The 12,153-nt window shown below is 33.2% G+C and overlaps 1 protein-coding gene across 1 annotated transcript; it reads right to left on the bottom strand.

Annotated features, from left to right (window-relative positions):
- Positions 1–6,375: 6,375 nt before the first annotated feature.
- On the bottom strand, positions 6,376–9,311 carry LOC18043558 (transcription factor MYB1). The gene is made up of 2 exons (XM_006435505.2): positions 8,837–9,311; positions 6,376–7,742 (listed from the first exon to the last, which is right to left on the bottom strand). Exons 1-2 carry the CDS (start codon positions 9,150–9,152, stop codon positions 6,670–6,672), a joined length of 1,389 nt encoding a protein of 462 aa, XP_006435568.1. The 5' UTR covers positions 9,153–9,311; the 3' UTR covers positions 6,376–6,669.
- Between the last annotated feature and the right edge of the window lie 2,842 nt (positions 9,312–12,153).

Below are 12,153 nucleotides of genomic sequence, written 5' to 3'. Positions count from 1 at the left end.
CTCAAGTTAAATAATTAATACACTAAAATTGGTCATCTATTGACTTAAAATGTGTAATTAAGCAGGAGACTTCAAACTATTTTTCACACTAATTTTTAGTTGATGACCTAAGGGTACTTTTAAATATATTAATTGTTTTTTCTTTAATAACTAGATAAAATAGAGGGAAACGCATCTCTATAAATGCTTTTCATATATATATGCGATAATACAAACATTAAGTTTTAGAAACTCACTAGCTGGCTATGAAAGGTAATATTCAACCCCTACTTGTATAAGTTTTTCAAATTTCATTCAAAACTTTGAAATGTTTTTGGTTTGACACTAGACAACCTAATCAATATTTCAATATTTTTTTTCCATTGACTTTGATTTTCAGGAAATACTTCACCGAAAGCGAATTTTATAATTTGACAAAAGAATTAAATAATTTTTGTAAAAATTAAAATAAATAAAAACCCATTTGATCAAATGCAGCTATAGGAAATTAAATTCCAATCCTCAAACTCAACGGAAGATAAATTTCTTCCTAATTAATATTGAAATAGACTTTTCCTTCAAGGAAGCAGATTTTCAGACTATTACATTCGTTGACATCACAAGTCAGATTTTTTGGTATTGGTTTTCAGCTATGCTCGTCCTATCATTTATGATGCGTAATTAAGGGTTCATTTGAGATTATTTTTGGAAGGGTAAAATGTGATTTTAAAAAGTTAAAAATTAATTTTAATGTTTGGTAATTTTTTTATCAATCACTTTTGGTAAAATTATCCTATCCTATAGTCAATTTTGAAAAGTAAAGAAAGAGTAATTTTTTAAAATATGATTTTGTAAAAATTAAAATAAATAAAAACCCATTTGATCAAATGCAGCTATAGGAAATTAAATTCCAATCCTCAAACTCAACGGAAGATAAATTTCTTCCTAATTAATATTGAAATAGACTTTTCCTTCAAGGAAGCAGATTTTCAGACTATTACATTCGTTGACATCACAAGTCAGATTTTTTGGTATTGGTTTTCAGCTATGCTCGTCCTATCATTTATGATGCGTAATTAAGGGTTCATTTGAGATTATTTTTGGAAGGGTAAAATGTGATTTTAAAAAGTTAAAAATTAATTTTAATGTTTGGTAATTTTTTTATCAATCACTTTTGGTAAAATTATCCTATCCTATAGTCAATTTTGAAAAGTAAAGAAAGAGTAATTTTTTAAAATATGATTTTGAGAATTACTTTTATATTTAATACAATTCCATGTATATCCTTATATATATTATAAAAAATTTAAAATCATCCATGTTAATTATTAAAAAAATCATTAACTTTTTGATATTATTTATCATCTCCAATTCTACCGAGATAACAAAATAAAATAATAAAATAAAAATAAATATTTTAATCATCAATTATTATGCATACACAATTAAAAATATTTTACATACGTATTTATAAATATGTAAATATGTTTTATTCAATATTGTGTCTATTTCAGTCTTTTATATTCTTATAGCAACTTAACAATAAGAATTACCAAACACATACGATTTCTTTTAAAACTCATAGTACTTTTAAAAAATTAAATTTTACCAAACGTTTAACTAACATCAATTAGTTTAAAATCTTCAGGATGACCAAATTGATCCTAAGACTAAATATTCCTACAAATTAAATTGCTATTTATAATATCACTAAATATTTCAAAAATGAAAATCTTAGGATTCACCCCTATAGCATAATGACATGAACATTGTTTGTTTGACCACCCCCCCCCCCCACCCTTTCACTGAAAATAGATCAAAAAGAAACGCTCCCATAACTGTGGACAGAAACAAATCTAACCCAAACTTTAATGTTACAAAGTTGATAAGATTAATATCAAGATCAATGATATATCATCTATTAAGCTACCTTGCTTCGATTTAATTACAATAAAAATAAAAAAACAAGTCGGCGGCAGCGCCTTAGCAATTTGCATGCTTCTTGCCGGACATATCCACCGACATCTTGATTGAGACAAAGAAGAAAGTGCTGCTATTAAGAGACATTCAGTCTAACTGTGTCGCATTTGCTGCGCCGCTTAATTAGCTGGTTTCTTCTAGCCTTATTCTTTGATTTTTAATTAGTTCATATATTTATATGTCGTGGCCTTGTGGTCTTGTGACACGTATCAGAAACCCAGAATGGATTTGAGGAATATTGTGTTTATTTATTTATCCATTTAGAATAGGGTTCGGGAGATTGTCTCACATGATCATGTCTTGCACGTTCATGGTAATTTTAATTATTTTGTAATCTAGTTAGTTCTTCTTGGATTAGGTCTCATGATCCATGGGTGCTTACTAGATAAGAATCTTTTACTTTATTTATTTATTTATTTTTTTAACATTACTAACGTTTAATATAAGTGAAAACGATAAATTTCGTTGAAATTTATAAGCAACAAATTCTGGATCCTAGTTTGTAATATCTTTTCAAAACATATAATAGAGTGTTTTAGAAACTATCTTTGATTCAAAACATTTTTCAGTTTTTCCAATAAATGAGTTTATTTAGTTCATTACAAATCAATTAATATTTATAATGAAAATTTCATCAAAACTTTCTAGATTAAGTGTTTGATAGCATAGTATAGATATCTCACCTAAAGCGAATCAAGTGTACCTCCAATTTAATATTAGATAAAAATTCAATATGTATAAAGATTAATTTAATCTTTCATTAAACGATCTTATTGCCAAAGAAAATAAGATTTTTTTTACGAGATATATCTATCTACTCCTTGATAAAAATAATTTATGTTTCAAACTTATAAATTTATAAAGTGAATTTCGCAAATACTACATAATATAATTTGTGGGGTGTGCGTGCGCGCATCACACTAATTAATTCGGAAGGTGCTGTGCACACAACACTATGAGATTTAAAGAGTGTGATGCTATTTGATGAAAGAGATTTCCTTTTCTTTTTCCTTATTTATTTATTTATTTTTATTTTTTTGGTTGAAGCCTCCTCATCTTTTTGGATTGAGGATGGTAATTTTGCTTTGGCCGCCTCTACTTTTGGGCGTGAGATGGAAGATTTACTTCAATTTCTTACTCTTTTGACTCTGAGGATAATTGCTGGGTGGAATCAATTTCTGCAGTAAATCTATTTTGGCATCAGTTGGAAAGCCTAATTATATTCATGGAGATTATATCAAAAGAACCAGGGATCCCCGACTGGAGCTCCGTCTATTTGTGTACTGTGAATGGAAGTTTTACACGTATTTCTTCTTGTTCTTCAGTGAGATTGTATGAGTTGCTCCAATTGGTTACTGTTTTAGATCTCTGTATCTTGATCTCTACAATATATACTGATGATGTACTGCAACTCATTGTACTGTTGTTCTTTTTTTAATAAAAAAATAATTATTCAAAAAAAAAATCTTAATCTTATTCGTTATTCTCATTATGCCTCTTTAACTTTTGTTCATTTGAATTCTTTACTTGCATAATTTAGACACCTCCCTGTTTGATCCACAACAGTTTTCATATTATATAGGTAATAAAAAAGAAATCACGACAAAACGAAAGTGTCAGTCTCTTAATAACAAGATTATACAAACCCTTTCTCTCACGCAGCTTCGAAAAATCAAAGTTTCTCTAGAAGGAAGTAAATTAACATGGGGGAAACCTGTGGTGCCACAGTTATACCCAGTCGTTGAATGACAATAGACCTCACCAATCTAAGTACATCTAACGGCTGGATGCAACTGTAGCACGATAACACAGTTGCACCGTAGTATAATGCTTAACATTGATGGTCATCTTTATGGTCACGACCCCATGCATTGCTATTCTTCTGGACATACAATTATAAAGTCTGATGCCTCCAACTTCGAGGACCCCCACAATGTCACCAGAGCATGGACTTATTTTAACAAATATTAAACACGGCAACAATAGCAAACAAAAGGGCTTGAACAGTTAACACTATTTAGATTACGGGTTGTTGATCTTTTATCTTGTTTATTAATTTGTTTCATATTTTTTTTCAGAGGCTAGGATTTCTTTTTTCTTTTTCTTTTTTCATGACTTCAACTTTTATTTGAATAGATATAATCACTTCGTTAGTAGTTAATAAATTGAAATGTAATAAATAAGTAAATCATGACCATACATAAATAAAAATGTGCACGTGTTAAAAGATTTTTTAAAGTATAGATTATGTGAAGATTGTATTACTTATTTTTTTTAAAGAACCCTGTTAAACATATTCGCATACATTGTTTACGTTAAAATAGTTTATAGTTTTTTTAAAATAAAATATTCGCGTGCATTATTTTCAACCTAAAATTTAAAGAAGAAAGAATAATTTCATTTCTAATTTTAGATATTAATCTTGAAAATATCTTTTGGTGGCAGCCGGAAAGAAAAAGGTATATAACATTACCAAAAAAAATTTTGGAGCCATGGCTTTTCAAAATCTGAAAAGCATACCATTGACAGGTTGGAGAATGATATTTTCATTTCTCAAATCATTTATTTGAGCAATTTGGATCTTTATAAAATTCTTGATGGCCACTCATTTCATTTATAGTATTCAAAACAAACGAAAAGGAAAAAAGTATATTGTTAGAAGGGGTACGGTGGTGTGACATTTTCACTTACAAATAAATATTAGATAAATAATTGACATGCGTACAAATTAAAATTAATCAATACTTATCTCAATAGTGTGCATATAATCTCCAAAAATAAAATGACGTATTAAATTTTATAAAAGACTTCAAAGAGATCAAAGAGTGAATTCTCCCTTAAAACATACCATCATCATTATACATTTTGGCTGAATAATGTAAATGCTATAATCATAAGAGCATATATAGCACGCGCACCTCCTCTTGTAAGATATTGAAATAAGCAAATATATATACATGAATATATAATTCTTCGAAGGGGTTTGCAGGAATATAATGAGTGATCACCCACTAAGTTGTTCAGGGTGGGGGAGAAAGTTATTGATAATAGTCTGTTAAATTGTCCATTAAGTAAAATTTTCCAGCACGAGCCATGTCCAATTAAACGAGATTAAGACAAATTATGACCGATGATCGCGGCATCATCATGGCAGCAACTCGTGTTTAAGTCAACAAAATCTATCAAAATATAATTAATATAAGCAGTTAGACTTGGGGTGGCAGAGCTTGGTCTTTATTAATTTAATTATATTTGTTGTTTTGTATGGAAATGAAGCAATAAGAGGCTATCACTTTCGCACTCATGATGAATGAGATTTGACCTTTTTCTTAGCGTATTTTAGGCTAAATGCTCAGTCACTCCTTAATTAATTAATAATGTTTTGGGTGATTGTTTAAAAGTTTTTTTGGGCTATTTATGTTGGAACTATTTTACAGTGGAGCATTGATGATGACCATACAACCACAGAGGTAAATTTAGATTTATTGTTATAATATAACAGTCATCATTAGTACTCTACAGTGAAACAGAGATTTAAATACTAATAAAAATAAAGACATATGTATCTATATCACTTCATAAGAACTCAATATATCCCAGGTAATTCAATAACACACAAAAATTTCATCAACATTGTAGTTAATGACAAAATATTCATCACTTGTTATAAATTATATAATTAATAAATAAATAAGAAAACTGAGAGAAAAAGATTACGGGCTATCAGCTCTTGCTTTGTTTTGAATTAATATTGAAGGGCAATAATTTAGAAATCAATCTCATGGCTTTTCATAATACCAATAACCACCATCCTCCCAACTGAAAGAAATGAACAAACTGAATGCTATCAATGATTAAATTCAAGCCATTAATAAAAATGTAGTTAAATCAAAAGTGAGGCCATTTTCCAGCTCATTAAATTTCTCCTGACACTCATTTTCTTAATATACTCACCGTAAAAATTTTATTCCCAGATTTTGCTCCACAAAGCCCTTAATTATTTCACATTACTCCTTAAACCCACAATCCAAGCAAGCACTCTTTATTTACATATTCACTATTATTATTTTTTTAACAGTTTGCATTATTCTTTGTCTTTGATAGGACTTTTTTTTTTCTCCCTGTTTTCAATTTAGATTATACTCCACTCTTAACTTCCCATTTAGAACTCTTATGTCTAGACTTTAGAAATTGAAAGTTTAGTGCTTCTGCTACCTCAGTTGACAAGTGTCCACACAATCTCCTTCTCTTATGCTACAAATTCAACAATTTATTTAAAAGTGGGTGTGATGTGGAGAGTATTTTCATGGGTCGAAATAACCACACGCCTAATCAACTGTTCCAAAAAAACAATATTTTAAGACTGACAAAGCGTCATCAACCCACCCAAAATCAGTAAAGTATAAATATCAGAGATTGATCATCTAACAAGTAACAACCGGGTGGCTGTTTGTTATACTCTGATTTACTAAGTTTCATTCCTTGGCTGGACGAGGTCTGAATTCTGAAACTAGATTCAGAAACATAGGTTGTATTTTTGTATACTAAACAACATGTCATGATATCTCTGCTTGGACGAGGAGCCTCCTCACAAAAATCAACTTTCCTGCTTTCCGAAATCAAGAAGATAACTGAGTCATCTTCGCAATTTGATTCTATGGCTGTCTAACTATGTGATTCAACTTCAAAAGGAGAAAAAGGCCATGGATTTTAGCTCAAACCCTCAACTTGAGCTCGCATTGCAAAAGATTGTCGAGGTACCTGGGCAGGTAGAACATCTGTCATCATGCCCGTCAACTTGTTCCGTCCCTCTTCAAAGCGCATATCTCTCTTTACACTTTGTTCTGATATTTCCATTCGTGGATCAGAAGAAGTCCCCTGAGTCATTCTCTCACTAGCTGCATTGCCTGGTACTCCAACATTGCTATTCTCAAGGCCACTCTTGATCCATGCGATATTGTTCAAATCCGTAGCTATGGAAATTAGTTCATGACTTGAGAAAGCAGGAGGCTCCTCATAATCAACAAACTCAGGACCCAATAATGAGCTGTGCAAATGGTGCCCTGTTGGAGATGCACAGCAACCATACCCACATTGTGAAGGGATGATGGGCTCACTACAAACATCTTCTAGGAATTTGCATATGCCTAAGTCTAGTCTGGGTGCTTGGACCAAAGGTCCCTGAGTTGGGACTGCCCTGGGAATCCCAGAGCAGGGTGTAAGCCCACTTGGAGAGTTATACAGACTAAAAGCACTAACCCGTGCAACTGGACGAGGAAGGGTAGGATGAGGTTTTGGTCCAACAGCAAATTCAACCTCCATTCTCTCGGCTCTGTCTTCATGCATCTTTGGTGTATCATTCATCGTAACATCTCTTCCTTCTGGGAGCTTGCACGAATTAATATCACCAACTGGACATGGAAAGGTAGAATGCTGTTTCGGGACAGCAGTAAACTCACCCCCATTCGTTTGGGCCATATCTTCAAGCCGGTTGGGTCTATCGTCCATTGTGACATCTCTTCCTTCTAGGGGCTTCAGCGGATTAACATCTCCAACAGAGAGAGTTTCTTCTGAGGATCCCTTTGTTCTGTCAAGGCTACCATCTTCCGTCATGTCTCCAAGGGCTGGTTTAAACCTCCCTAGATCTGTATATCTGCGCCTTAGGGTAGAATTCCAGTGGTTCTTAATTGCATTATCAGTTCTACCGGGCAGGAGCCTTGCAATCACTGCCCACTTGTTGCCATGAACTGCATGTGCTGAAATTATAATTTGGTCCTCTTCATCTGCAGTACCATAGAACATGTTCTCATGAAAGTTCTTACATATTCATCACGATAATGATCAGATTAATGAGCATCAAATAAGAAACTCCATGTGTAACTCAGGTTATATGCAGATGTCTATTCAGAAAATAGTTTTTTCAGGACTAACAACATCCAACAGACATAGCATACAATGGCCTACATGTCATAAACGGTAAAATAAGCATAGAACCCTAGCTTGTAATAGCTGTTACTTCTCATCATTCTTAAAATAACACGATGGCTAAAAGAGGATGCCACCGTACAAGAGTCAAAGATTGAAAAACCAAATACTTATCAATATATCTTTTAAACTGCCCACCCACCAGTAGAAAATTGGTAACTAATCACCAAGTAAAATAGTTAATCTCAAGCATTTTATCGGATTACAGTTTCTTCAGAAGTAACCTTTTTCCTTTCTCCAGGATAAAAACAAAGAAAGCACTATTCAAACTTCCAGATTATTTTGTGAAGAGTCAATATAAAAGACCACAACAAAAAAGTGACCCTGTCAAAGGTTACCGCAAGAATGATCAAATAATAACAATTCCATAACTGTCTTTCACCAACATCACACCACAAAGAGCTAGTAGAATGCTAGATAATCCTGCCAATGACAGAACGTACGGCCTGAAACATTATATGACCATAGGCATGTTTGGGACTGCTTCCTTCTACTGAACTTTGAAAGGACAGTAGCTGAAGTGTTTGGTAAAAACACCAAGCTGGGAACTACTCTTTATCCCCTCACACTCAAACTCACATTCTCACTCACACTTATATAATTATATCTGACATCCAGTACTCTACTTGCAAGTTGCAACCATCGCACAGTAGGAACTGTGGCTTCCAAGCCAAAGCACCTTAATCTCAAACATACCAACCCTATTTATTTTACACAGCAGACAAAAATCAATCTTTGATTCTGTATATGTACTATGTAGAGCGTTTAACAATGGAGAATTTCAAATCCTTCATCAAAAATCCAATCTTCTTCAGAAAGAAACAAGAAAACAATTGCAAAAAAGATTCCTTTTTTTATAAATAAATAAATGACGCAATTTTGGTTGAGTTACCAGTGAAAGGCTTGCGCTTAAGGCAAGGGTCGAGTTGATTACACCAACGAAGGCGGCACGATTTTCCCGACCGACCTGGAATTCCTCGCGCGATCATTCCCCAATTCCTCGCCCCGAACTGACTCACTAATCGACTCAGCACCGCGTCCTCCTCCGGCGACCACGGCCCCTTCACTCTACTACTACTACTACCTCCACCACCACCACCACCACCATCGCCGCCTCCTCCAGGCTCCGAAGAGTCCTCCACTACAATCGCCCCATCTACGTCGTCGTTTTGACTCTTACTAACACTATCTTCCTTTTTTTCGCTCATTGTACTGGATTTTCCTCTTTTTTTTTTAATTTTCCGGTTTTGGTTTCGTGCTTCTGTTTGTTAAGAGTACCTACCTGCGCAGCCCCAGTCCTAACTGCAAAATGGGCATAATCGAGGGCGATTTATGGGCACCGAACCGAATGTTTCGGATTCTTCTTCTCTTTTTTACCTTTTTATCTGACGGTTTCTTTCAATTGACGCCCGTGTCCCATCAGTGCGGCGTCGTTTTACCTACTGCAGCACCAAAACGTGAGCGTTTTAGTGTTTTGACTTGGTTGACTCCAGCATAGCGGTGACTTTGGCAGTTGAGCGAGATGCTTTATTACCTTTTTAGACTTTCGTTTGAAAGCGAGACCAGAGTGTTTCTGTTTATTTCACCCTCGTACTTGTTCAAATTTACGGGGAGGGCATATGGGGTGATGGTGTAAATAAATATATCTTCGTTCGGATTTGGTTATGATGGGTACGTTCTGTTATTTGGTGGGCCAAAGAAACCGCCTTGATATTTTAAAAGTTGAAAAATAATCGACTGTAGTTTTGTATGACATATTTACCCTTCAAATGGGCCTTCTTTAAGTCAGCCTTCCCAAAGGCCCTAAATTTTAAATTGAGTGGGCCGTTTGAGACCCTTCAAAACTTCCTATAAAATCTTTTTTTAACTGAAATTACTTAAATAATCAATGTCTTATTTTTTAAATATAAATTCAAATAAACACTTAATAAATTATTATTATAACAAATATTTTACACCCACTCCATTTCATGATTTATGTTCATATTTTAATTTTTTAAAAAAATTGATAAAATTATAGTAGTTTAAAATTATAAAAATAGAAACTATATAACAAGAACAAATATAATTTAGTATTTTAGGATTTGTATGTAACTTATAAATAGAAAATTTAAAAGTGTACATTCTTTATATTTCGTAAATTAAACTAAGGGGGAAGATGATATGTAAATTAAAACTAAGGGGGAAGATGATAAATAAAAAATTTAAAAGTGTACATTCTTTATATTTCTTTAATTTTGTATTGGACGTCTCAAGTTGAGGCGATTAACGTGTAAATATTACTAAAAAAACTTTGTAATAAGTTCTAATATATATAAAACGGTTGTAAGGTAGTTTATTCATCTACAACAAATAATGAAAAAAATGTGCCCAAGTCTTTTGGCGGTTATGATATAAAAATTCACTTAAAGCAAACAACTCATTTATCAGTAAGACAAAGTTATGGTACCACAGTTGCATAGTACCACAGCTGGATCCAACCATTGGATTTAGCCCACGGTTGTCACTAAAATTGGATCCAAAGGCTGAATCCAGCTGTGGTAACATACAACTGTGGCACCATAGCTGGACCCTTATCAGTAATTACGATAATGATTATGCCGCAAAGCTAGCAACGACTCTTGAACTACACAACATATAATGAAATTTACCAAGGTATTGGATGATAAGTGTCCCACGACAATCATAATTAATGAAATTAAATTTGCAGATACAAAGTGACCTGCTTATTGTCCATAGTCCCAATTTCAGATTAGATTGAAATGCTCAACTACTCGTGAATAACATTAGATTTTCTTCACAGCCAGTTACCGGCGCTGGTTATGGCACTGTTCAACGATGTTCTTCGCAGTAGATTCTTCAGTCGAGATCAATTCCGTCCTTTATCGTTACTGTTATTGGTATTGTCTGCTGTTGTTTGTAAGTTTTTCTCAATTTTGCAGTGAGGCTTCAGGAAAGGAGAAGGAGAAGGAGAAGAAACGCTGATTCTTCTCAACGGTAAAAGATTCTGGACTTGAATTAATTGAACTAATCCTGCCGCTATTTTGATTAAACACTGGCGTTTTCAGATATGGGAAAAAAAAAAAAGTCATAAGAATTTAAGGCTCCATTTCTTCTAACTTAGCTGTTAATATTTGGTACACACTAATAGTTTGACTTCAGCAGCAAAATTGATTATTCCCTCATTTTTTTAGTTAAGGTTTATATTTTCATGTTAGTTGTAACTTAAAAGCCACTAAACAACAATACCAAATGGAGTTAAGTCATCTAAACAATACTTACAGAAAAGAAAAAAAAAATCCCAAAACAAGTATCATATAGATTTAGAAGTCATTGACAACTATTTTGAACAGAAAGCGGATAGTTTGTAATGTCATTGTATGCCAGCTGATGATGACTGAAAATCAAACTTCTATATTTGCTAGACCAAAACATATGAGACCTTAATTGCCATTAATACAAAGCCCAAAGAAGACCCTAAAAAACCCTAATCCTTGTGTATATGGGAGTTCCAAAACCTTTACTCCTTATCAGACAATAGATGTCCCACATCTAACATGCACCCAATTGAAAGCTGTTAAACGTCTAATTGAAACAAGCTAGCTAGTTGAGTGAGTGGGGTACGTACTAGCTAGGTTACTGTCCCTTGGCACTAATTAATTGTCCTTTACGCGAGATACCTTACAGTTGATCAGTCCACGTGAAACTGATATTAAAATCCACTACTTCATGTAATTAATCAGGACGTTATATAGCATATAGAAACCAAAACAGCAGTGAAAACATAATTATATAATCATGTGCCAATAATAGCTTATATCTCACCACAAATTATGCATGTTTATATTTGCTCTCGACCAGATCTTTGATTACATGAAAAGACATAATACCAAACTTTCATCTTTCAAAATTACGCTAGCGCAGTTGTGGTCCAAACTTTCAAACATTCAGTGAATAATGCTTGTATATAGAAGTTACAAACACATAATCTATAGGACCACACGCATGTTTGCAATTAATGCAGTTTCAAATCAGTGATTCATTCAAAAGCCAAATTATAGATATGGTAATGAAGTACGTTGGGGCCAATGAACTAGCTAGGCTAATATGGAAATAAAACTGAAATTACATATAGGTGAAGTTGAGTCAAGTTCCATTTAGTATTACATATGGTGTTGTATCTTTAAGTCATAGCCATTATGCAATGAA

Source organism: Citrus clementina, unplaced genomic scaffold (assembly GCF_000493195.1).
Source record: "Citrus clementina cultivar Clemenules unplaced genomic scaffold, Citrus_clementina_v1.0 scaffold_4, whole genome shotgun sequence".
Taxonomy (NCBI): domain Eukaryota; kingdom Viridiplantae; phylum Streptophyta; class Magnoliopsida; order Sapindales; family Rutaceae; genus Citrus; species Citrus x clementina.
Note: the sequence above shows the minus strand (reverse complement) of the source record. Positions and strands in the feature narration are given on the sequence as shown.